The sequence below is a fragment of the Liolophura sinensis genome, chromosome 8 (genome assembly GCF_032854445.1).
Source record: "Liolophura sinensis isolate JHLJ2023 chromosome 8, CUHK_Ljap_v2, whole genome shotgun sequence".
Taxonomy (NCBI): domain Eukaryota; kingdom Metazoa; phylum Mollusca; class Polyplacophora; order Chitonida; family Chitonidae; genus Liolophura; species Liolophura sinensis.
The window spans coordinates 13,651,466-13,675,126 of NC_088302.1; the positions used below are offsets into that span (position 1 = coordinate 13,651,466).

Sequence of the window (23,661 nt, forward strand, 5' to 3'; positions counted from 1 at the left end):
GCATTGCAGCAAGGTGTTTTTAGGTCTGCTACCTGGGAATATACACTGAGCTGCATGATCAATTTCCTGATCTGCACACAACATTATTAAATGGCAGTAGCATGTATTTTATTACCTGAATACAGTCAACATGGCCTGGCAACAGAAACCCCCAGTGTAGGCAGTATTGACTGAGTTCAAAGTAGCCTTGACAGAATACAGTCAACATGGCCTGGCAATGGAAACCCCCAGTGTAGGCAGTATTGACTGAGTTCAAAGTAGCATTGGCAGAATACAGTCAATGTGACCTGGCAACAAACACCCCCAGTGTAGGCAGTATTGACTGAGTTCAAAGTAGCCTTGGCAGAGTACAGTCAATGTGACCTGGCAACAAACACCCCCAGTGTAGGCAGTATTGACTGAGTTCAAAGTAGCATTGGCAGAATACAGTCAATGTGACCTGGCAACAAAAACCCCCAGTGTAGGCAGTATTGACTGAGTTCAAAGTAACCTTGGCAGAATACAGTCAACGTGAGCTGGCAATGGAAAACCCCAGTGTAGGCAGTATTGACCGAGTTCAAAGTAGCCTTAATAGAATACAGTCAACATGGCCTGGCAACAGAAACCCCCAGTGTAGGCAGTATTGACTGAGTTCAAAGTAGCGTTGATAGAGTACAGTCAATGTGGCCTGGCAACAGAAACCCTAAGTGTAGGCAGTATTGACCGAGTTCAAAGTAGCCTTGATAGAATACAGTCAACGTGACCTGGCAACAGAAACCCCCAGTGTAGGCAGTATTGACTGAGTTCAAAGTACATACATGTAGCACAGTGGTCACACACCTGTAGCGCAGTGGTGAAAAATGCATCTTGAGTATCAGGACGACACAAATGAGGATAGCAATACTTGTCTTTTGCAGCACAATGGCAACTCCGGAATCTGATACTCCAGACAGAAATGCAATGGTATTAAGGAAATACTGGGGTCATTATACATGTACTCTCAGTAAATAAAACACAATTCAAACGCAGATAACTTCTAATATGAGTGACCAGACTAAACCTCCAATCTTTGGCAAGTTACTGTTGCACTTTCCACATGTGACACCCAAGATCTGGCCCTCAGTGACAGGCCAAGACGGATGCCATGTTGGAGTAAGACAGCAAGTGATCTGTAACAAACTTGATGTAAGGCCACCCTAAAAGGCCCAAAATAATTCTTTCAACCAGTTAATCCCACCAAATCCCAGAGAACTGTGAAGACACGAGACTCCCAAAAGTTACCTGTCTGAGGCTGGGATTGATTGCAATGCTTCATGGCATGCTCAAGAATATTTCACTCAAGAAAAAGACGGCAGCCAGCATTATTGTGGGAGGAAACTTGGCAGAGCTCAGGGAAACCCATGACCATCCGCAGGTTGCTGTCAGATCTTCCCACGTACAGCCAGAGAAGAAGTCAGGATGAGCTGGACCTGAACTCATGCTGACTGCATTGGTGAAAGGCTCCTGGGTTATTGCTCCAGGCTGGCATACTAACTCCCTGCCTAGGATTGAACCCATCACCTTGTCCCAAAAATTCAAAGACAAGCATCTGGCTTGATGATGTATTTACTGGAGAACAAATAAAATCAAAAACAAAAAGGTTGGTGGACCAATATTTATCACCCCCAAACAACAGACTCCATTTTCAAGCATATTATAGATGGTTGCAGATACTTCTGGTAGCATTTACTGTTTCATGATGGCCTGCCACTGCCTACTGTGTACCCCTTTCCCTGCAGGAACACGCATAACAACTGCTTGCCAGTTAAGGCATATTTGCCAGATAATTTTATGCATCACAATTTCCTTTCATGCAGTTTGTGTAAAACCCATAGCTATGTCTTTTACTGCTTGATGTTATCTACTTTCCACTTGGATGGCTCCCACTTCACTTTTCAAACGCTCTGTACTTGTTTTGGTTTCCACGTTTCCTCACCACATCAGATATACATGTTTAAAAACATCTTTCAGATATACCAATCACTACCATATGTAATTCTTCCACTACTTAGTCCAACATGTACATGTACAGACTTGAAGATGGCAGCTGATATACTTTAATATGCTTCAGGTATCCCTCATGCATATTCCCCAGTCCTACTTATTTTTTGAAAGTGTCCTCTGTTTTTCTGCGTGCTCAACAAGTTTCTCTTCCACATGCAGTCCCTTCCTTCTGCGTACAGCGTTCATGTAAGCACGTGCTCTGTTCTCGTTGTCAGCTTTCTCCCCATAATGAAGGTATTCCTCCTCTGTTGTGGGCACCCAATACGGGTCCACGTCTAGGAGCTGAAACAGAAAATACAGAACACAGGGTAATGTAACACCGAGAACATTCGGGTAAATGTACATGTACTCGCACAATAGCTGACAGACAATAAGAGTAAATAGATTAACTAATGACAATATACATGTACCTGAACAAAAAAATTCAAGGGATTTTAAAGATATTAACACGGAGGGAAATTACAAGAAATTCCACCAAAAGTCAAAAAAAACCATTTTTGAAATGCTGGTTGAGTTACCCATAACAAGCATACTTTCAATGCTAACACTAGTAGATGGAGAGACAAATAAGCTGAGTGTCTGGAATCTGTATTTCACAGACATAACTCACCTCCCAGTGACTGAAAGTTAGCTGAGGCCTAGCTAAGCCACTCGTTTTCTTCCTGAAGTCATCCGCAAAGCCAAAACTTTCGACTACAGGGAGATGAGCTTCAATGTTAAAGATCTGTGAGCCTTCTCGCATATCTCCTGCGACCACACAGCCAAATCTCTTCCCCAACACCGCATACAATTTGCCTGAAAATGAAAAAAGGAAGACTTTGTTGCAGACTTTCACATGTTAAAAATTATGGTTTTAAGTGATCATCTTGATCAGAGCTAGGCAATTTCTGTACTACTTTTGGCATGCCTGAACTACACTAGAACAAAATTGCCAAAATAATGGACATTTCTAAAAAATTGTTTAACTTATCCTGTGAATAAGAATACGATTGGGAAATGATATGATTATCAAAGTTAAATGTCCCGTGGCGCATACTTCCATTTTGTTCTTAGCTCATTAAAAATGACACCACAAAATGGTCCATACAGCCGTGTACCATGGATGTTAAATTATTACCTTCTATCAGACAGGTAATATCATCACACAGGTGTTTGACCCAGATGCCTCAAATCTGAGGTGAGCGCTACATGTAAGAATGAAGTTAGGCAATGTCTGGATTACGAGATACCAATATCTAGGTCGACACTATGTGGTCTGCGAGGTAATCCTTGCCACACATTATTTAATGTACATGCAACACAAAGCTACTAAAAGATTTGAATGACCTGACCTACAGGGGTTTACCCACCTAAAACCTCAGAGGTAGCCTGAATCTCACACTTGTACATAGCCACGTACAGCCTCTGGGGCTGCGTCTGAAAGGCTTTCCTACAGCCGTCCTTCACACATGACATCAACTGCCCAGAAAACGGGCCATACGTCTCCTGTTTTCGTTTCAACCTGGAGACATCTTCATCTGTTTGAATGTTATCACTGGAGTTATTTCCCTTTGTCTCCATACTTGACTTGGGATAAGCAGGTTGCTGAGAATCTGAGGGCTGCTCTGACTTGGGAATTCTTTCTAAATGTGAAGAGAGCCAATTTGATGACTCTGTTACATTTTCTTTTGCACTATCAACAACATTTTCTTCATTTTCACCCCAACGGGAGTTATTCCCTTTTGTTGTAGTCCTGTCACAGGATTGGTCTGTATTTCTTGCACCACTATTTTCCCACTGTTCTATAACAAAACAGACCCCTAGCATGGGTTCTTCGCACATTGGTCCTGCTAGTGTCGCCATCTGGAATCCACTGACAATGCTGCTTTCAAAGGGGCGTAATTCTGATTTCTGCTGCTGCTGCTGTTGTTGTTCTTCTGTCTCCAAACAGTCCCAGACAGAAGGGCGTTGATAATCTGGTACTCTGTTTAGAAGGATGTTCGGTCCGGTTCTCCGTGGGCCAAACGACCAAATCTGATACTCAGCTCCTCTCCATTCTTTACCAGATGACTGAAATGCTGAGCTCAGATTTGCTCGGAACTCTGCTAAAGATTTCCTCACTTCTGCACTCAGCTTCATACTTTTTGAGCTTTCCTGAATTTTCCCGGAGAATTTCTGTTTGTGATACTCATCAAGTGTTTTAATTAAGAACGCATTTGGTTCCAACAGTTTGATTACGTCCTCTGGCAAAGGCAATGCCCGGATGCGAATGGTGCACTTCCTGTCTGCCGTCATGGTAACCACAACACCAGGAGAAATCACTTCCGAGTCATCCTCAAATTCCAAGTAACGAGCCAGTTTCACCGGCTGATTTGTGTCCTGGATTGATTCGTTCACCATGTCCACTTTAGGTGGTTTGATGATGGTTTCTCGAAAAGGCACAATTGGCTTTGAGGCATTGATTTCAATTTTTGCAAACCTAAACAAAAGACAAGACATTTAGTAACAATCTTGGAACCTGTAAAAATTATAAATTTATGTGTCTGCAACCAACATAATATTGTATGTCATAAAATAAGTGTGCACTTATAGACAATGCATGTGATGGGAAACCTGCAGATGGTCATGGGTTTCCCCAGGGCTCTGCTGGTTTTCTCCCAACATAATGCTGGCCGACGTTGCATGAGTGAAATATTCTTGGGTTCTTGGGAGCTAAAAACCAATCCAACAAATAATGAAAACTCTGATTAGAACGGATTGAATTTTTCATCTGATATGTAACAGCAGTCATTTTTGTGGGTGTAAAAAACTGGAGTGGCTGGAACAAACAATCACCCTTCGTCAGGTACCAGACAAAACCTCGTGAAAGCTGCGGCTGAAACATTAAAATTTGTTTGAACAGCTTGTAGAGCCTGACAGTCACAGCAAGCAAGTGCACGGCTGTAGGTGTACCTCACCTGTCGCTACAATCACATGATGCACCTGATAACTCACCGGTCGGTGAGGTAGTCTATACACCTCTGCAGGTGTACCTCACCTGTTGCTATGATCACATGATTAACTCACCTGTCAGTAAGGTCATCTATGCACCTCTGTAGGTGTACCTCACTTGCCGGTATGATCGCATGATGCACCTGATTAACTCACCTGTCAGTAAGGTCATCTATACACCTTTGTAGGAGTACCTCCCCTGCTGCTATGATCACATGTTCTCCTGTCTCCTGTACCAGTATCTCCAAACAAGGGTCAGCCTGATTTAACAGCGTCAAGCCCTGTACCAGTTTTGTCATCTCACCTGTCAGTAAAGTGGGCTATACACCTCTGCAGGTGTACTTCCCCTGCTGCTATAATCACATGTTCCCCTGTCTCCTGTACCAGTAACTCCACACAAGGGTCAGCCTGATTTAACAGCGTCAAGCCCTGTACCAGTTTTGTCATCTCACCTGTCAGTAAGGTCGTCTATACACCTCTGCAGGTGTAATTCCCCTGCTGCTATGATCACATGTTCTCCTGTCTCCTGTACCAGTACCTCCACACAAGGGTCAGCCTGATTTAACAGCTTCAAGCCCTGTACCAGTTTTGTCATCTCACCTGTCAGTAAAGTGGGCTATACACCTCTGCAGGTGTACTTCCCCTGCTGCTATAATCACGTGTTCTCCTGTCCCCTGTACCAGTAACTCCACACAAGCGTCAGCCTGACTTAACAGCATCAAGCCCTGTACCAGTTTTGTCAACTCGCCTGTCAGTAAGGTCGGCTATACACCTCTGCAGGTGTACTTCCCCTGCTGCTATGATCACATGTTTTCCTGTCTCCTGTACCAGTACCTCCACACAAGGGTCAGCCTGATTTAACAGCGTCAAGCCCTGTACCGGTTTTGTCATCTCACCTGTCAGTAAGATCGTCTATACACCTCTGCAGGTGTACTTCCCCTGCTGCTATGATCACATGTTCTCCTGTCTCCTGTACCAGTACCTCCACACAAGGGTCAGCCTGATTTAACAGGGTCAAGCCCTGTACCAGTTTTGTCATCTCACCTGTCAGTAAAGTGGGCTATACACCTCTGCAGGTGTACATGTACTTCCCCTGCTGCTATGATCACATGTTCTCCTGTCTCCTATACCAATATCTCCGAACAAGGGTCAGCCTGATTTAACAGGGTCAAGCCCTGTACCAGTTTTGTCATCTCACCTGTCAGTAAAGAGGGCTATACACCTCTGCAGGTGTACTTCCCCTGCTGCTATGATCACATGTTCTCCTGTCTCCTGTACCAGTATCTCCACACAAGGGTCAGCCTGATTTAACAGCGTCAAGCCCTGTACCAGTTTTGTCATCTCACCTGTCAGTAAGGTCGTCTATACACCTCTGCAGGTGTACTTCCCCTGCTGCTATGATCACATGTTCTCCTGTCTCCTGTACCAGTACCTCCACACAAGGGTCAGCCTGATTTAACAGCTTCAAGCCCTGTACCAGTTTTGTCATCTCACCTGTCAGTAAGGTCGTCTATACACCTCTGCAGGTGTACTTCCCCTGCTGCTATGATCACATGTTCTCCTGTCTCCTGTACCAGTACCTCCACACAAGGGTCAGCCTGATTTAACAGCTTCAAGCCCCGTACCAGTTTTGTCATCTCACCTGTCAAATATGCGAAAAGTTTTGGACCAGAAATGCATTTTCAAAGCATACTCTCAAACAAATACCAAAAAATGCCAGCACAGATGTCACAAGTGACAACAAAATTAAAGGGAGGAAAAGACTACACTGTAATTCTTCAACTTTTTCGGATGTTTACGTGATGTTTATTCAAGCCTATTCTGAGGGTACTTCATGTACCACTGTGTGTAGATTGACAAAATTACACCTTTTGTGAGGCCCTGAAATTGTCCAACCACACCAATGTAGTTTAATCGCCAAAATGAATTGCAAAAAGTAAATAAATCACCCTGAAAGTTGCTCTTTGATATGTGAAAAGGTTGAGAAATTGGAGTAGGTTGAATCTATTCATGATTTTTTAATTTAATTACTGTTCAATACCATGCTCAATAATTTTTCTCTTTTACAAGTGTTATGTTTGTAGGAAACTGAAGTACCTGGTCCTAAATCACCAACCAGCTAAGCGATCGGCACCAAATGTTTATTGTTACCAAGGCCCCAAAAACAGAGAGAGTGCAGGAATCTACAATTTCCCTGTCTAAGGTTGGGTTTGAACCCACACCTAGTGTGTCATACAAACTGAAAGACTGTAAAGCCATAGATTACCTGCTTGCTTTGGTTCTATTGCTACCCTGACGATAGGAGCAGCTTCAAAGTAAAGGTCTGTGAAGGGTGGGCAGGCTACAGTGCTGGAGATGGTGGCAGACTTCAGTATGTGTTCCTCCAAACCACCTATACCTGCCAATGGATTTGTCTTACATACATATAGAATGTCCAACAGAATTTGGCGAACATGTTTATTTTGTGTTTACCAACCAGAAATACTCATTAAACAAAAAAGATGATGAGGAATTAACAGTCAAAAGCAGGCTTTTTTGTATTATGGGGATTTTCAGGCAGCTATGCATTCTCCTCACAGCATTCTCTTTACATCACTTGTACCACCAGCAGATTTTCAGGAAAATGGTATAAATAATACCAAAATATTGAATGATGTATAGCCTTGTGTCAATCGTGGGAGTTGCCATAATACTCGGTTACTTTTACATAATCAGATTTGACGGAGAGAGGACAGAAAAGGTTGATTATGTGAGGAACAGTGTTGTTTGTTCATGGCCCCACGCAAATAAATGTAACAAATCAGCATACAAATGTACATCAGCAATAAAGACATGAGGGATAAATATTTATCTTTAATCTCCCAGTAAAATGCCATCAGAGTTTGCAATTTGCCACACATGCATTGTTTCGTAAAACTTGAACTGTCCTCTCATTGCAGAAGCGTCATATTTTCCCGCCATATCAATTTGAGAACCTTCAATTAACAAAGACAACCTGGACTTCAGGCACGGTTTCCGAAACTAAGGCATGTTCAAACCTTGTGTTCGCATTATTGTGACAGCAGTGACCTACGACAATCAGATGAGAGGATTCATGGCATACACTTGGGAAATCTCAGGGCGAATCTATGGGGTATTTACCTTAGATCTGGCATATGAATGATAAATGTCAGTAATTTTCTTATATTCAATGCAAATGGCATGGCAAACAAAAAATACAAAAAAAAAAAAAAAGAACAGAAAAAAAGGGGGAAAAACTAGAAGGCACCTATAATGTTTCCAGCTGGTACTTCAGTGAGAGACTCCAGTTCTCTGCCCATACATAGGTACAGCTCCTCCACAGTGAATGAGGTGATGTGTCTGGTACTTGTCAGGTCAGATAAACAGTCACTGGTCTCTACTTCACCCTTCTCTTTCAGCTGAAATAACAGTAAATCATCACTAAAAAAACTGTCAATAAGTAAGTCTACAGTACGTTTCTTTAATTAAGTAAATGATGGCAATGATGTCACAGCCCACAATGTCACAGGCCATGATATCACAGGCCACAATGTCACAGGCCAAGACATCACAGGCATGATATCACAGGCCATGTTGTCACAGGCCATGATGTCACAGGCAATGATGTCACAGGCAATGATGTCACAGGCTATGATGTCACAGGCCATAAATTGCCAGCTATTTATTTACTTATTTCATTGTAATGTAGGGCTATACTCAAGAAGTTTTCATTTGAAGGCTGTTAATTTTACAGATGGGGGAAACCATTTTGCCCTGTATAAATCACCGACCATTGGCAAGTTTCTAATGAACTTTCCCACATGTGACATACAGATATGCAAACAATATTAATGGAAGACTTGTGGTTTTCAATGGATGTTAGATGCACATATGGCCGCACAAGTGACAATGACCCTTTACCCTAATTCTTCTAAAATTTGGGACAGATATTAGTAGTGTTAACAGTAAAATATTACATTTCTTTACCAGCCTTTTGGAAAAGTAAAGATATGAGTATGTTGTTCATTAAATGATCTAACCATGTGAGTAAAAAGAAATTCAATGTTCCTGCCAGAATTACATATATACTGGCTAAAATGAGTAGATCAGGTGTCCCAAATTTTAGAAGAAATAGGGTACTGTCAGCTATGACTGTTCATTCACAGATTTGCCAACTATAACGTAGGCTATAACCAATACTGTAAGACACATATATATTTAAACAAAGATTGTACATTTTCACTTTTACTTTGAACAATGACAATTTATTAGCCTATTTTACCAATCCTTATTCTATCTTCATCTTAAAGGCGAAGACAGCACCTGGCTAAAACATGTTTCAATCTACAATCCGCAAGCTACTTAAATGGTAAATGATAAAGCACGCTTACTGTATCAACAGTTCAAGCAGTGAATGAAATATCTTTCTAGTATGCCAATTTCTCAAGAAAGCTATTTATCACTTGGACCTTTATTGCCAAAGTCCACAAATTTTATCTACCATAGGCTACTGCTTTGATTATAATATGTAAAATAACTTCAACGCTAGAGAGCCACAGTAAACGCGACGTCCTCTTGCCGTCGATTATGTAGAAGCACTGGAACTGTATCTAGAGGAAGTTTCACTAAACTTTTACTGGGTTGAAAAAAATCTAAAAAAATATTTAATGCTGGTTAAACATAACATGTCTTTCAGTTCACATAAACATTAGTCAGGTGCTGTCTTTCACTTTAAAAAGGGCTTATCCGAGCAGCTAATGCCACTTTTGAACAACAAGGAAAATGACCAGATTGCTACCGTATTAACTTTGATCAAAACTCCCATTTTACATGACTTAATTCTCTGTCAGGTAATGTAGTTGGCAACATTTCGAAAGTGGCATTCAACCCCAGAAGAAACTGAAACCCATGTCTAAAGAATGTTTCAAGTTTAAATATCCTTACCTCTTCCAGTGCCTTGGTTGGGTCATGTTTTGGCCCCAGGACGTACAACTGCTGTCCCTTTCTGACAGTCCCACTGAAAACCCTCGCAAAGGCCAGAAACACCTGGTCTCCCTTCAATGGACCCTCTTGCTCCCCTGGTTTCTGCTGTAAGTTGTCAGGATGAATGGCAATACAATTTTCTGAAAAAAAAAAAAAAACATTAGGTGAATACTGCAACTGTCCACAGTGTACACAATTACAGCTGCGTTAGGATATTTTGCTGACAGAACTCTTGGATCAGAATTGTATCTTTAAAATACTGACACTAGCCCTCTGAGTTTGGTATGACAGACATAACAAACAGGTAAACAATTACTAACTACCGGTAACTGGAGCAAAATAAACTCATCATCATTCTTTTCCACACATCCTCAAAACTGCTATGCTCATGGGGTGGTTAGCGAAAAAGACATTAACCCAACTAGAAAACTTTGGTTTACTTTGGTTACTTTGGTTTCATTTATTTGGTTGATGTTTCACTTGTGCATCAGTAGTTAGGTTAATGGGTGGAGTGCCCAGAGTAAAGCCCACAGCTACATGTACATGACAACCCTCCTGATCAGAAGCTACAGCTGAAGATATTCAAATATGGTACCTGGATTTTGAATGGATGCACTTTCTTCATTTCGGACCAATGCCTCTTCCCGTCTCACAGCAATACGTTGTCTGGCCTGCAGTCTTCTTTCTTCAATCTCGGCATTGGTTAATGGCCTAAAACATATGCACAACTGGAGATACACAGAACTGGCGAGTTTCTCTGTTATTGGTGGGACGTACATTGTATATGTAAGAGCAATAAAATTAAAGCAGTAAGAGAAGGGCTGTAGGCAAGAGCAGCAAAGAACAAACAATAAACCAAAAGGAGAAAGAAAACAGGCAATAAGATTTACTCATTTTTTTAATTTGATTGGTGCTTTACTCTGTACTCAAGAATATTTCACTTATAGAAGGGCAGCCAGCATTAACCGCACAGAGCCTGGGGAAAAACACGGCCCTCTGCAGGTTCCTGGCAGAACTTCCCCACCTACGTCCAGAGAGGATGCAAGCATGAGCTGGACTTGAACTCACAACAACCGCATTGGAAGGAGGCTCCTGGGTCACTGCAGCCACAGAGGAATCCCGGTGATAAGATAAAAGCAGGAACACAAGAACACCAAGATAAAAGTGGCAAGACTAAAACACTTAACACGAAGCAATGAACTTTACCTCTGCCTGTTCTGGGGAAGGGATTTCCTCTCCACAGCGAACATTTTGGACACATACACTATGACCGGTGAGTCTTCTGAAGCATCACAAGCTATAAAATCTGTAAAATAACACATTTTACCACTTTAGATCATCACAAGCTATAAAATCTGTAAAATAACACATTTTACCACTTTAGATCATCACAAGCTATAAAATCTGTAAAATAACACATTTTACCACTATAGATCATGAACCAAATGCAGACATTAATACTGATTAATGTATTTCACCTAAAGTCTGACCTGTAAAAATACACTTTCACATGTACAGAAAGGCCTTAAAATAATGCCTTTGATACCAACACTTAAGTATTTCTGGTAAGAAATTAAACAAACTTCGCAAACAATCAAAATGTGTCACTTGAAAAATGCTTAACGTTAGGTGAAGCACACTAATTCTCAGCTCACATTTCATCACAAAATACCAGAAAATCTTGTCTACTGCTTGAAAAAACAGACTAAGCCTGCACACACTACCAGATATTGAAATCACCTGAAAGACTGCAATAAGGTACTGCATTTGATTATTCTGTCAAACTTTAGAGAACCTATGAAAAGCACTCAAAACACAGGACGACCGCTAGGCTCCCAGAATAAGTGGGTGCCAGTTAGATTTTAACTGTGACTCGCCTATTTAAACCAGCAATCTATGTGTTTTGAGTCCTCACTTCTCCCACAGGACTAAAGGGAAATTCCATCCCCTCCAGAAGTACAGTCGACAGTGCTTTAATACATTCCACCCTGTCACATAGCCACTATAAACACGTTAACGCAGTAAGGATTAAAGAAAACGGTTAAGCAGAACGTATCCACGTCACTCATGTACAACATTATTTCAACTCCTTATCTTAACGACTTAAGTGCCTCAATGAACCTGTACCCAAAAATATTTAATGTGTAATTACTTGCTTATTTTACTTGTGTTCGAAGCTCTTAAAACAAGCCGATGAGAACAAGCTGACTGCTGATCCAGTGATGGCCATTTTACCCATCACATCTGCCCATCACCAGTTACAGTCGAGAATTGTTTGATGTTACTACAGAATTGTGACTTTGAAAACCTGACAGAAGATTCAACGTCTTCCCAGCCCGGTATATTCAAAGAGAGATAACAGACTGGATTGCACAGATGCTGAAGACAAAAACTAAAGCTCTTACTATTCTTTAACTGCTGGGTTTGGACTGGTAGCGAATCAAACTGTCGTGCTCGACTGCACATTAACTTTTCAATTCTTTCCTCTGATAGGCTCAGTGGGGACAGCAGCTTCTCTGTTACCATACCTAAAACAAGAACAAAGTTCAGACATAAAAATCTAATTTATTTGATTGGAGTTTTACCCCTTTTAACAAGAATATTTCACCTATACGATAACAGCCAGCGTTACGGTGGGAGGAAATTGGGCAAAACTGGCAGACCTTCCCACACATTGACCGAAGAGACTGCCAGCATGAAATGGACACATAAATAAGGCAAAAAAACACACAACACATATCTATGCATCTACACATCTTGGTAAGTATGATATATCACACACATGTTCATCATCAGGCAAATGTATGTGCATGGGCGGCTGATCTTCCAAATTATTCACAAACGCAATGATTATTTATTTGATTTGCATTTGAGTCCATACTGGGAATTTTTGGCAAAAAATTCCTAATCCTATCAAAATTTTCAGTATTTACCAAGAATGGCTCAAATTATTGCCTTTCAATAAATTTCAAACTCGTACCCTTTCTATTAACACAATGCGACTTGCTATATAAATTTTACAAACTTTATTACCGATAGCAACAAGTGCACAGGCGAGGCCGATATTTTCTGAAAGGTAATTACTTGAGCTATTCTGTTAATATAACACCAAAAATTCAAGTTGATTCACTCTAATCAATACTTTGCCAAGAATCTCTTGGTAAAGCCTCTTTAATGCGGACCACAAACAATACTCATCTTACATGAAGGACAGGTATTAATTAATTACACAATTACTCTGTGATAGAATACACAAATATATGGTGTCAATAATCCTCATACTGGGTTTTATACTGTAAAGACCCATCAATTTACTCCAGAAAACCGATAAATAGGTGAATCACGTCAGAGATATGACCTCTGCTGGATCCCAATGAAGGGAGATAACCTACTGAGAAGGCACATTTGACATTGTCTGCAGGAATCGAAAATATATATGTAGCCCATGTGGCCGTTGTTGTCCAATGAAAAGCGGAGTATTTTGTCTAATGCGGGATGAATCGGTTTATCAGGACATCAGACAGAATTTTTCATGACAAGGATGCCCACTAAGCCACTACTCTCCCACAGGTACATGTACTTGACAAACCTATCTTAAAGCCGCAGCTGAACTAGCAAGAATTAGCAGAATTAACAAGAGAGTTTAAATGCAGGTACATGAATATCTAAAACTGTCTCCAAAGCGTAGTGATAACCGAATTGTCAGTTGTCACTAATTTTTAAAACTCATCCTACGGGTACGACTTACCCAGAACAGCCCCCGAAAGTGGTAACCACTGGTTACAGACAGCCTGGAGACAAACGCGGGCATCTGTATGACGGGCATCACGTGGGGCAATCTTCAAGTCAAGCGACTTCACTATCTTTGCCATTTTTTCTTTATCCCTACAGAGCAAGGTATACACAAACATATTACTTTAAGTTCATTAATACATTGACAGAAAAAAAAATACTGTTGCATGCAATCTAAAACTTAGAATATTTGTCCTACAAATTTTACATACACTATAAGATTTGAAGACAAAGTTCATATCTTACTTTCTGATAAGGACGGCCTCATAGACAGCCCATAGATTCTCCAAGACACATTGCACAAACAATGGCTTCTTGGCTTTCATCTGAAAAAGAACTAGAGTTTAGAGTGTGGCCTTATACATGTGTGGTCAAATAGTACACTCTTTGGAACATAAGCAAACTGTTAAGCCATCCAACATGCTGAAAAGGCCTCTGGCAAGGGCAAAAGCAACCAACCCTCAAAGATAAAACAGCACTATTTGAGTTTCTTACGTTCCAACCACAACACCATGAGCTTGAGCACTGAATGACGGTTAGAAGAGTAAGGGGGATACAGAATGACAATTAGTTAACTCATTTAGTCACAAGTGAAGTATTTATCAACTTCAACAAGGACTCCTCCCCCCCCCACCCCCCACCAATGCGATCACTGTAAATTCCAGTCCTCTATGAGCGTAGGTGGGAAGGTCTGCAGTAAACCTGCAGATGGTTGTGGGTTTAGCCCCTGGTTTCCTCCCACCATAATGGGTGGGCCACTGCCCTATAAGTGAAATAAGTAAGTACAGCGTTAAACACCCATATAAATCAATAAACAAATAAACAACAAGGATTTACAGTGAAAAAAAACTTAGTGTCTTCTAAATGAATACTGGTTTTTGTTCATTAAGTATTCACCTGTGCTCCTGTCATGATCTTCTTCGTTTTACCGTTGTAATAAAAATCTCCCCACAGTGACTTCTGCAAAACAGCTGGATTTACTTCCAGTTTCTTCGAGTACATTTCAGAGAACTGAGCAATGCTGTAAAAAGGCAGATAAATCACTGAGGTAATGGTCAGGTAAAAATATGTTAATGATACTTAAAATGCCTGCAATAAAGCTGAAGTGGCTTCCAGTTTTCAGGTAATACTGTTTTTTGATCAAGACATGTCAATTTTACTGAAGTAAAAGGTAATATAACAAAGAGAATAACCAATGAAATTAACTGCTGTAGACTCTTTAGTGCATGTAGTTTATACGTATCTCTAGAACTCTTTTTATCTACTACATTTTTTTTTTCATGTAATCCTAATTTGCATCACGTTTTCCACAGTTTTATATCAAGAAGGATAACTCACCTAAACCCCCATCCATCTAGAGCACTGGCAAAGATTACATTCCTTGGTCTGGAGAGAAGTAGATGTGGGAGTCATCAGAGTCTTCAATACTCCAGTCGTAGACCTGCATGTAACATGACATCAAACAGTGTGCAACTACAACAAAACTATTCCAAAACGTTCCCAAAAGATGTTTTTGCTTTGGGAGGATGGGCTAGGAAAAGGAAATATAATGAAGGTAGGTCTGTTGAGTAACATAGCAACTCAGGGCAATTCTGCCTCAATTCAGTATATTCAAATGTTCTTTTCCAAAATTACAGCATTCACATGTATATCAATCATGCCAATTTATTTCAATCTAGAAATGAGCGTTAATATAAAGTAGGTGCAAATGCCACATTATAACTTTTCATGGAAAATGCCTAAAATGTTTATCTATCAAACCTTTCATTTTCTTTGAAAAAAAAAAGAAGTTTAACATCTGTAGTGATGTTAGAAAATGGGTTACCTGTTCACTGTTGGAGTTTACTCTGGTTCTTCCAGTTGTGCTTTCAGACACCTGCATAATACAGAAACAAGTAAATCTACAAATACCTTACTCTCATAGCTGTATATAACTCCAAAAATTTAATTATTTCAAATACCAGATTTCTGAAATTACAAATAAGTAAATAAACTATTATTAAAGAATACTGTAATATAAATACTGGAATGATTGAACAACTACAGTGGACTCTCTCAACACTGACACTTTAATTAACCGACATCTTGTCAAAACCAACAACATTTCGTGGTCTGTTTTCTGCTCCATTTGACAGTAATGTTAATTGCCTTCAGTAAACGGACTCTTGTCTATTCTGAACACCGAATGTGGTTTGCAGTAAAAACATTTCCAGAGAGTGTTAAAATGTCTTGTCTAATCTGATGCAGCTTGACGCACGACGTCCGACGGAGTCCGAGTTTGGCTTCGACGTCCCTGCTCGCCAGGTGACGGAAGATCAGTGGGAAGGGAGATCATATGCTTATGTGAACTCTTGCCTACTTCAGCAGGTGGTGGTCTCCTGTCTTGACACTGTGCCATACCTCCCGCGGAGATCAGAGTTTAGTCACTGTGTGAGTGAAAGATGAGTCTGACACTGAGTAGCTCAGTGAGTGAATACAAATGCCTTAAACAACAGCTGCCTGCACAATTTTCCTTGCAAAGTTGTAGGCTACTTGCCCACATTTATTACAGTGACATCTTGTCTAAACTGACATTTTTGTTCGGTTCCCTGTATGGCTGGTTTACAGAGAGTCTACTGTAGTTATTTGTTAATGTAGGTTGACTTACATTGGCCGTCTTCTCCAGATGTTCAGAGGTGAAAAGTTCACTGGTGATCACATTAATCTGGTAACATGAATCAGTATCATTGTGATGAAATAACGTAGATAATGCCATTTACAATAAGCAATATTCAGACAATTGATATCCCAAAATAAGCATGCAAATTTATGCAGGATTCATGCTGGATTTAGATTTTGATCCAAGTGGTCACAAAATGAATCTGCACAAAAAATTTAATTAAAACTGGACTCAGACAATATTTGAAGCAGTTATAGCATGGAGATTACCCAACCTGAATGGAGGAAGTCTTACAATATGCAAAAGTTGTACACAGATCTAGCTTGTACTCGAACATGATCTATACATATACATACCCTACATGAGCATAAATTTTGTCCACGACTAACTTGCTCTTTTTTCCTAATCCTGAGCCGAGAGTTCTATAGATTTTAGAAAGGTGTTCTGAGGTTTGCTTGGAACGTGGGATGATATTCTACTGGAAAAGTTTCAGCACCAAAAATTATATTTTGTGACATTTATTTGCCTCTAAAAAAGCACTTCTGTGGGTGAAAGTTTAGGCCATTTAGGGTAATATGTTTTCAAAATTGGATGACATCTGAGGCAGTTATTACCCAGAAACCAACATCTATAAATGAGAATCACAGAATACACTAAATATACAAAACCTGCACACATCCATCTGTCCCAATGAGAATCATAGAATACACTAAATATACAAAACCTGCACACATCCATCTGTCCCAATGAGAATCATAGAATACACTAAATATACAAAACCTGCACACATCCATCTGTCCCAATGAGAATCATAGAATACACTAAATATACAAAACCTGCACACATCCATCTGTCCCAATGAGAATCATAGAATACACTAAATATACAAAACCTGCACACATCCATCTGTCCCAATACGGCGGGGTTTCTGCTATTGTAGGAAAGTGAGATTCTGACCATTTTCAACCATTTATAAATCTGTTTTGTGTCCTTGTTAACATCTTTTTCTCACCTGTTCTAAGATCTTCTGCAGGTGTATATAAGCCTGTAGAGGTTCCATTTTCACTTCTGTGATCAGGCGATCTATCTTGTTCAGGATTAGCACAAGTCTGATGTTCTCTAGCCAGGCTTGTCGTAACACAGCATGTGTCTGTCAAAGACAAATTAGAACAAAATCACATGTATGTTCACAGGTGCTCCGAGTGCTTAAATATGGATAGAGCTTAAAAAGGATGTTCGTTGATTTACTTATCTTATTTTGTTGATTTTCAGCTCTTCTACTCAAAGGGATCAACTTTATGGTTACTGAAAACCAGAAAAAACCCGTAGGACAACAACAACACGGTTGACTAACTTCTTATCTTCAACATATACTCCCAAGAATGTGATATTTGCCTTTTAGAAATCATGGTCAAAATGTCAACATGTGAAGCTGTATATAAGGGGTAAATAGATTCAGTGATAAAAACTGTTCCATATTATTCAGTAGAACCCTATGGAATGAGTATATTGCAGTTTAATGTAGGTGGTTCATGAGATGTCACGATAACCACCATAGCCAACAAATATCCAGCAGGTGTTTTGCTCAACATATGTCTAACTCTGGTTGCGGATGCATTTTGAAATTTGCATTCAAACTTGTCGGTCAGTTTTCACACATTCAGTGATAAATTATATCATGCCTAAACATACATGCCTAAACATATCTGTATATCATGCCTAAACATATCTGCATATCATGACTAAAACGTATCTGTATATGATGCCTAAACATATCTGTATATCATGACTAAAACATATCTGTATATCATGAATGAAACATATCTGTATATCATGACTAAAACATATCTGTATATCATTTCCTTTGTCAATATCTCAGTGGATTTGACAAACTGTTCATCTAATTTAAAGACTTTGTATATTAACAGCTTTGTGCATTTATACAGAATATCCTCTATTTGTTTTTGATAGCATATTTATAGTGCTGCCTCAATGAAGTAGTTAGAAAAAGACACCATAGCTGACACCACACCATTCTCAACCTGCCACCCCAAATGACAGGGTTTAGTGAGAATCCCACCCCGACTCACATACCTGAGGGCTGACCCCCTCCACAACATCCACCACCATCAGGGCTCCGTCACACAGCCGCACAGCTGTGGAAACCTCACTGGAGAAATCCACATGACCAGGAGAGTCAATCAGGTTGATGAGGAAATCTTCACTGTCTGAAGTAAGAAAAAGTTCGACGAATGTGAATATTGAGGTAATCAAATACTCTTACATACAGTCTCAGCTTCACAGCATTCTGTCAATACTGTAACATGAGATCTGGTAACTATATGAATAGGGTAAGAAACCCCATGCTTCCTACCAAGATTTAAAACATGAATCTCTCATACACATTAAAGGGGTTCCTTTTCCTGCGTAATGGTGAATTAAGGTCTACAATGAATTGATCACTGTTCACTGGCAATACATGGGTAATACGTTACCAGTTTGCAAACAAATCATAATTGCAAAGGCAGGAATGACTGATATGCTAATGGCACGCTTAATGGCCCCCCAACACAAATGTCTGCTTATAAAGAGTTGTGCTGTTGTGCTTGTACCTTTATGATAAAACAATGAAATTCCGCTTGACTTCATGGTGATTCCTCTAACCTGCTCATCTTCCCTGCTGTCCATATACCGCAACTGTTAACAAAACAACAGCAGATTGAAGGACTCCATATTGTATATATTTCATACATTCAATATAAATGTAAGTTTTACCCCTTTCCACCATACAAAAGTTCTTAGTTGCCAGGTTTTGGGTGAAGGAAACCCGATAGACCTTAAAAGAAACCACTGAGGGTGTATGACAAGCTTTCAAACATTGGGCTGCCGTTGAGCCGAAGGAACAAAGATTCAAATGCCCAAACTATACCAGACGGTACAAGGGTAAAGGCTGGTTTTCTTCTCATTAGAACCCATTAGACAGCTTGAAGATTTGACAGCTAGAACCATACTATATAAGGAGTAATAAACTGTCCTTATCTAAAACATGAACGAACTGTTAAAAGGGCAAGAGAGAACCGTGAAACTCCAGGCATGAGAGTGCATGGGACAAGTATATACTCACATGACTCATACAAGTGAAAGTTGCCATGGAGAAAACAAGAACATTTCCAGCAACACATTGCTGGAAGACCTTCCCACTTACAGCCGGAGAGGAAGCCAGCATGGCTTGAACTCACAGCCACCACATTGGTGAGGGGCACCTGGATCACTGTGCAGTGCTGGCATGCTACGGAGCAACATTTCCAGCATGTCAGTCCTTAGATGGAGCTCCCCTTATGAGAGTACTCACCTTTCCAGCCATGCGAGGGGAGATAATTCCATTGCTGGCAACCAAGGCATCTGCAATAGTTGTCTTCCCTGAAATGCATTAAAGCCAAGGTGTATGTTAGATAACAGGAGTCAAAATCAGCTGTATCAGCCAGTGGACCAATCTTGATGTGGTAAAAGACTGCTAGTGTAATTTGTGAAAACTAAATAGTAAAAGTAAAATTAAAATTCTTTCTGTCTACACCGCCTCAATAGGAGCAATCATAACCTCACAGAAACTGTATGCACAACATATATATGAAGCATCCCAATCATGCAAATATGTGTATGTTTGGACATTTCTCACTACTACTTGTAGGTTAATACCTAATTCAAAGGCTTCAATGCAGTACATGTGTATATCAATGCATGGCATTCCATACTACCCACAAATATATTTTTATATTGTATTATAGATTTCTTATTCAATACGTTAGATGGGAATATAAGGTTGTCTAGGTTTAGGTCTGGGTGACTCCCTCACCTACAGATATATGTACTTTGAAATCAGACAAATTCTAACCAAGATGACTATTTTAAGTTTCTGGCCCCATGGCCAGGTTGCTCAAATATGTATTAGAAGTTACGTCCTGCTAAAATCTCAATACCGGTGTTATAATGCAAAACTACTGGAAATTTAGATTAAAGTTAATACCAGGCTTAACTACTTATACACTTTTGAACAACAGGGGCCTATTGTTCAGACGCGAATTTAGATTAGGTAGCAAGGCTACCAAAGAGTTCGCATGAATGCAAAACTTCAGCTCAATACATACAGCACTGACATTGTGAATTTAGTAATTTACCGTAATTAATATGCAGAGCATCAGTGATAGAACATCACCCTGGTATCAATGTGGTTTATGTGCATGTAAAACTTCAGGTCAATACATGCTGTCCTTTTTAAGATACCACCCCTAACACTATGTTTAACATTGCTTGTAATTATGTACAATACACTAAGTCAAGAATTTGGTAATTTACGATGTTTAATATGCACACGTTATCAACAATGGAATATCCCCCTCGTGTTATTGTGCTCGTCATGTGTGCAATCCCTAATGTTAATAAATGCAGTACTTTTTAAGATTCCACCCTTAACATTCTGTTTAACATTGCTTTCCCTGTTATTGAAAACCGATGCTCAGAGTACAACATTTATAAGCTACAGCAGTGCTTTGTACAGGCGGGTAAAAAATACAAGGATGTTCAAGTATTGTTAAGACCTACAGCACTATTTCTCACATACACTCTATATGCATGGTAATATTCCATATTGCGTGATGATTACACCCCATATAAAATGCTCTTACCATGATCTACATGGGCCAGGATGCAGATGTTTCTCACATTTGCTGGATTCTTCTGGAGTTGTGCAAGCTTTTCTGGAGGTGTAGTTCTCATTTTGGGGTCAGTCAGTATATGTGGTCTGTAATTTTGAGAGGGGTATACATACAACGACCTGTAGCACAGAAGCTATGTGTAAACAACTTCCAGAAGACAACAAGTACACAGTTTAGCGTCAAATATTTAACACTGCTGATTGGTTGAATTTTGAAGATAATTCCACAAGGCAACGTCAAAATGCAAGAGTTCAGCTTCTTAAATACCAAAGGAACTTAGTACAAGATGAACAGGGTTTCATAAGCTATCCTCAACCATGTCAAATTAAATGTTGACAGTGGCGATATTTGACGATCTGATAGTTGAAGGCCAAGTCAGTGTTGAGTGAAGCAAACTTTCAAACGCAGCTGGATTTTTCTGAGGGTTTGCTATTAAACTCAAAATCACATCTCAACCAGCTGTTTGGTCAACTTCTTACATTTGGCTGTTAAGTTTGTATCTCTACTCATAGCGTTCAATGATTTTACCCTGCACTCATTAATCTAACAGCTATTTTATTGGAAGGAATTGACAGCCAGATGCTTATTTGTCCTATGTCTAATCTCACACATTGCTGGTGTACTCAAAATGCAGACTGGCTCACAGCTCAGCAAAAATTTGTAGCTGGGAAGAATTATCCTTGGGTTCTCTCCGAAGTTTGCAAACAAATGATCAACAAGCCTCTTGCTCTTTTCTCCTTCCAAAACTAGTTCAGTTAGATTAACCAATGTGCGAAAAAAATCGCAGCAAGTAAAGTACACAGATATAAAACATGTACAAATTAATCAGAACAGGATATTCATTCATTTTATTTATTTATTTTATTATTTATCTACTTTAAACAGTGGCCAGCATTATGATTGGGAGAAACCAGGTAGAGCCACAAAGAAACCCACCACCATGGCAGATCAATGTATGATCGCAGAGGCTGGTGCTGCCTCTTCCAATTAGGCTTCCATGGCACAAACTCCTCAGCCACTGCCGCCATCATGAGCACCTAAGCGCATGTCCTGCTTCTTTGTGGAGCAGCTTGAAGATGATGACATGCACTAGTTGAGGAGTGTGTGCCATGGGAGCCTTCATGACTGTAATAAATCTATTTTAAAGTGAACAGGGATATATGGCTGCAGTGCGGTAGGTGCGGAAAAGCAGGTCTTTAGATTGGTGTCTTTTATTTTGACGAGACTTGTTTGATACCAATGCCTATCAGCCTGGGCCTTCACTGAGTACGAAATTAACAATGTTAGGGTTCAGACTCTAACGACGCTAGGCCAGCATAAGAAAAGGATCTGGAGTTTTTTGACGCCAACTTGAGGTCTGTAGCACCTTATGCTAAGATGTCATGGTTCTGGAGTTACCAGTGCAGACTTTTTTGAGTGGACAGAAGCAAAAGGAGACTGTGAGAGTTATGTATGGGTCATCTGAGTATGAAGATACCGGGAGTTTTTCAGATGAGGTTGCTGTCACAGTTCACTTAAGGTACTTGACTACTTCCATAACAACTTCTTGTCAGCAAAAATTCACAACAAAACTTAACGTAACATAAGCCTGGTGTAAATGACTTATCATCACTTACAACACACGATGTGGAAGTTGAAACTGAGAGCGTTCAGTCCACTCCAGCTGTCAGTGTCACTCAGGAAAGCAGGTTGTTGTTGATGACTGATGAAGTTTTAGCCTGGACAGCGGAAGAATCAAAATCTGATCACACTCCTCTCTGAGCACAACTGTAAACCCTCTATACAAACTTCCACCAAATTTCACATTTAACAGTTAAAGCTGTTCTCATATTTGCAGTCAATCTTCCTTACGAAAGCTTATGAAACGGAAACATGTGGTGAAATTGTGAAATCTTGAAATTACCTCCACAACAGAAGAGCGATATAAGGGCGATAACCTCCAGGCTTTCATATGCCTCAGCCCACTACGACAAATTTAAAAGCCAACCACGAGGTCTATTCTACCTCTATATGCCAAATTAGGTGTCCAGCTAATGTTCAAACCTGACATACCTAACAACGCGTTGTAGGAAATTATTACTTTTTTTTTTCAACCATCCCGAAATTTGATGATTATTTTAACTCAATTTTTTCGGCATAGTTGACGGAAATGATTTTTCGCTCTATAGGCGATCTCCTCAGTCATATTTATGTGTTGTCTTCAAATTGCGATACTTTGGCCTTTCATTATGCTGCCTGTGCGCGCGCGCACGTGTGTGGGTGTATGTTGATTTCCACCCTTTTATTTTGTTTCTCTCTTTTTCTGCTGGGGAAGACAAGTATCAGATAGCTATTGGAACAAAAATCAATAATATCAGATACAGTATGTACTAAATTAAGAAGAACTGTATAAAATTCATTTTGTGCATTGATAAATTCATTCATAAAGTTCAGCCAGGTATAGGATTTTTTTCTAACATAGAGCCATACTGGGTTAGACAGGGCGTGTAGAAGCGGATACCTTAAAGCTAGGCTACCGTTCTG

At 40.0% G+C, this 23,661-nt stretch overlaps 1 protein-coding gene across 1 annotated transcript; it reads right to left on the bottom strand.

Annotated features, from left to right (window-relative positions):
• Positions 1–1,627: 1,627 nt before the first annotated feature.
• LOC135473212 (elongation factor-like GTPase 1) lies at positions 1,628–23,010 on the bottom strand. Its single transcript, XM_064753056.1, is given in 23 exon segments — positions 1,628–2,304; positions 2,633–2,817; positions 3,372–4,480; positions 6,487–6,634; positions 7,259–7,390; positions 8,261–8,411; positions 9,937–10,115; positions 10,571–10,686; positions 11,182–11,281; positions 12,381–12,503; positions 13,724–13,860; positions 14,014–14,093; positions 14,665–14,788; positions 15,106–15,151; positions 15,154–15,208; positions 15,593–15,643; positions 16,415–16,471; positions 17,439–17,576; positions 18,521–18,654; positions 19,039–19,123; positions 19,779–19,846; positions 21,109–21,257; positions 22,755–23,010. Coding segments are annotated over 22 exon segments (3,498 nt in total). The 5' UTR covers positions 21,200–21,257; positions 22,755–23,010; the 3' UTR covers positions 1,628–2,115.
• Positions 23,011–23,661: the final 651 nt, after the last annotated feature.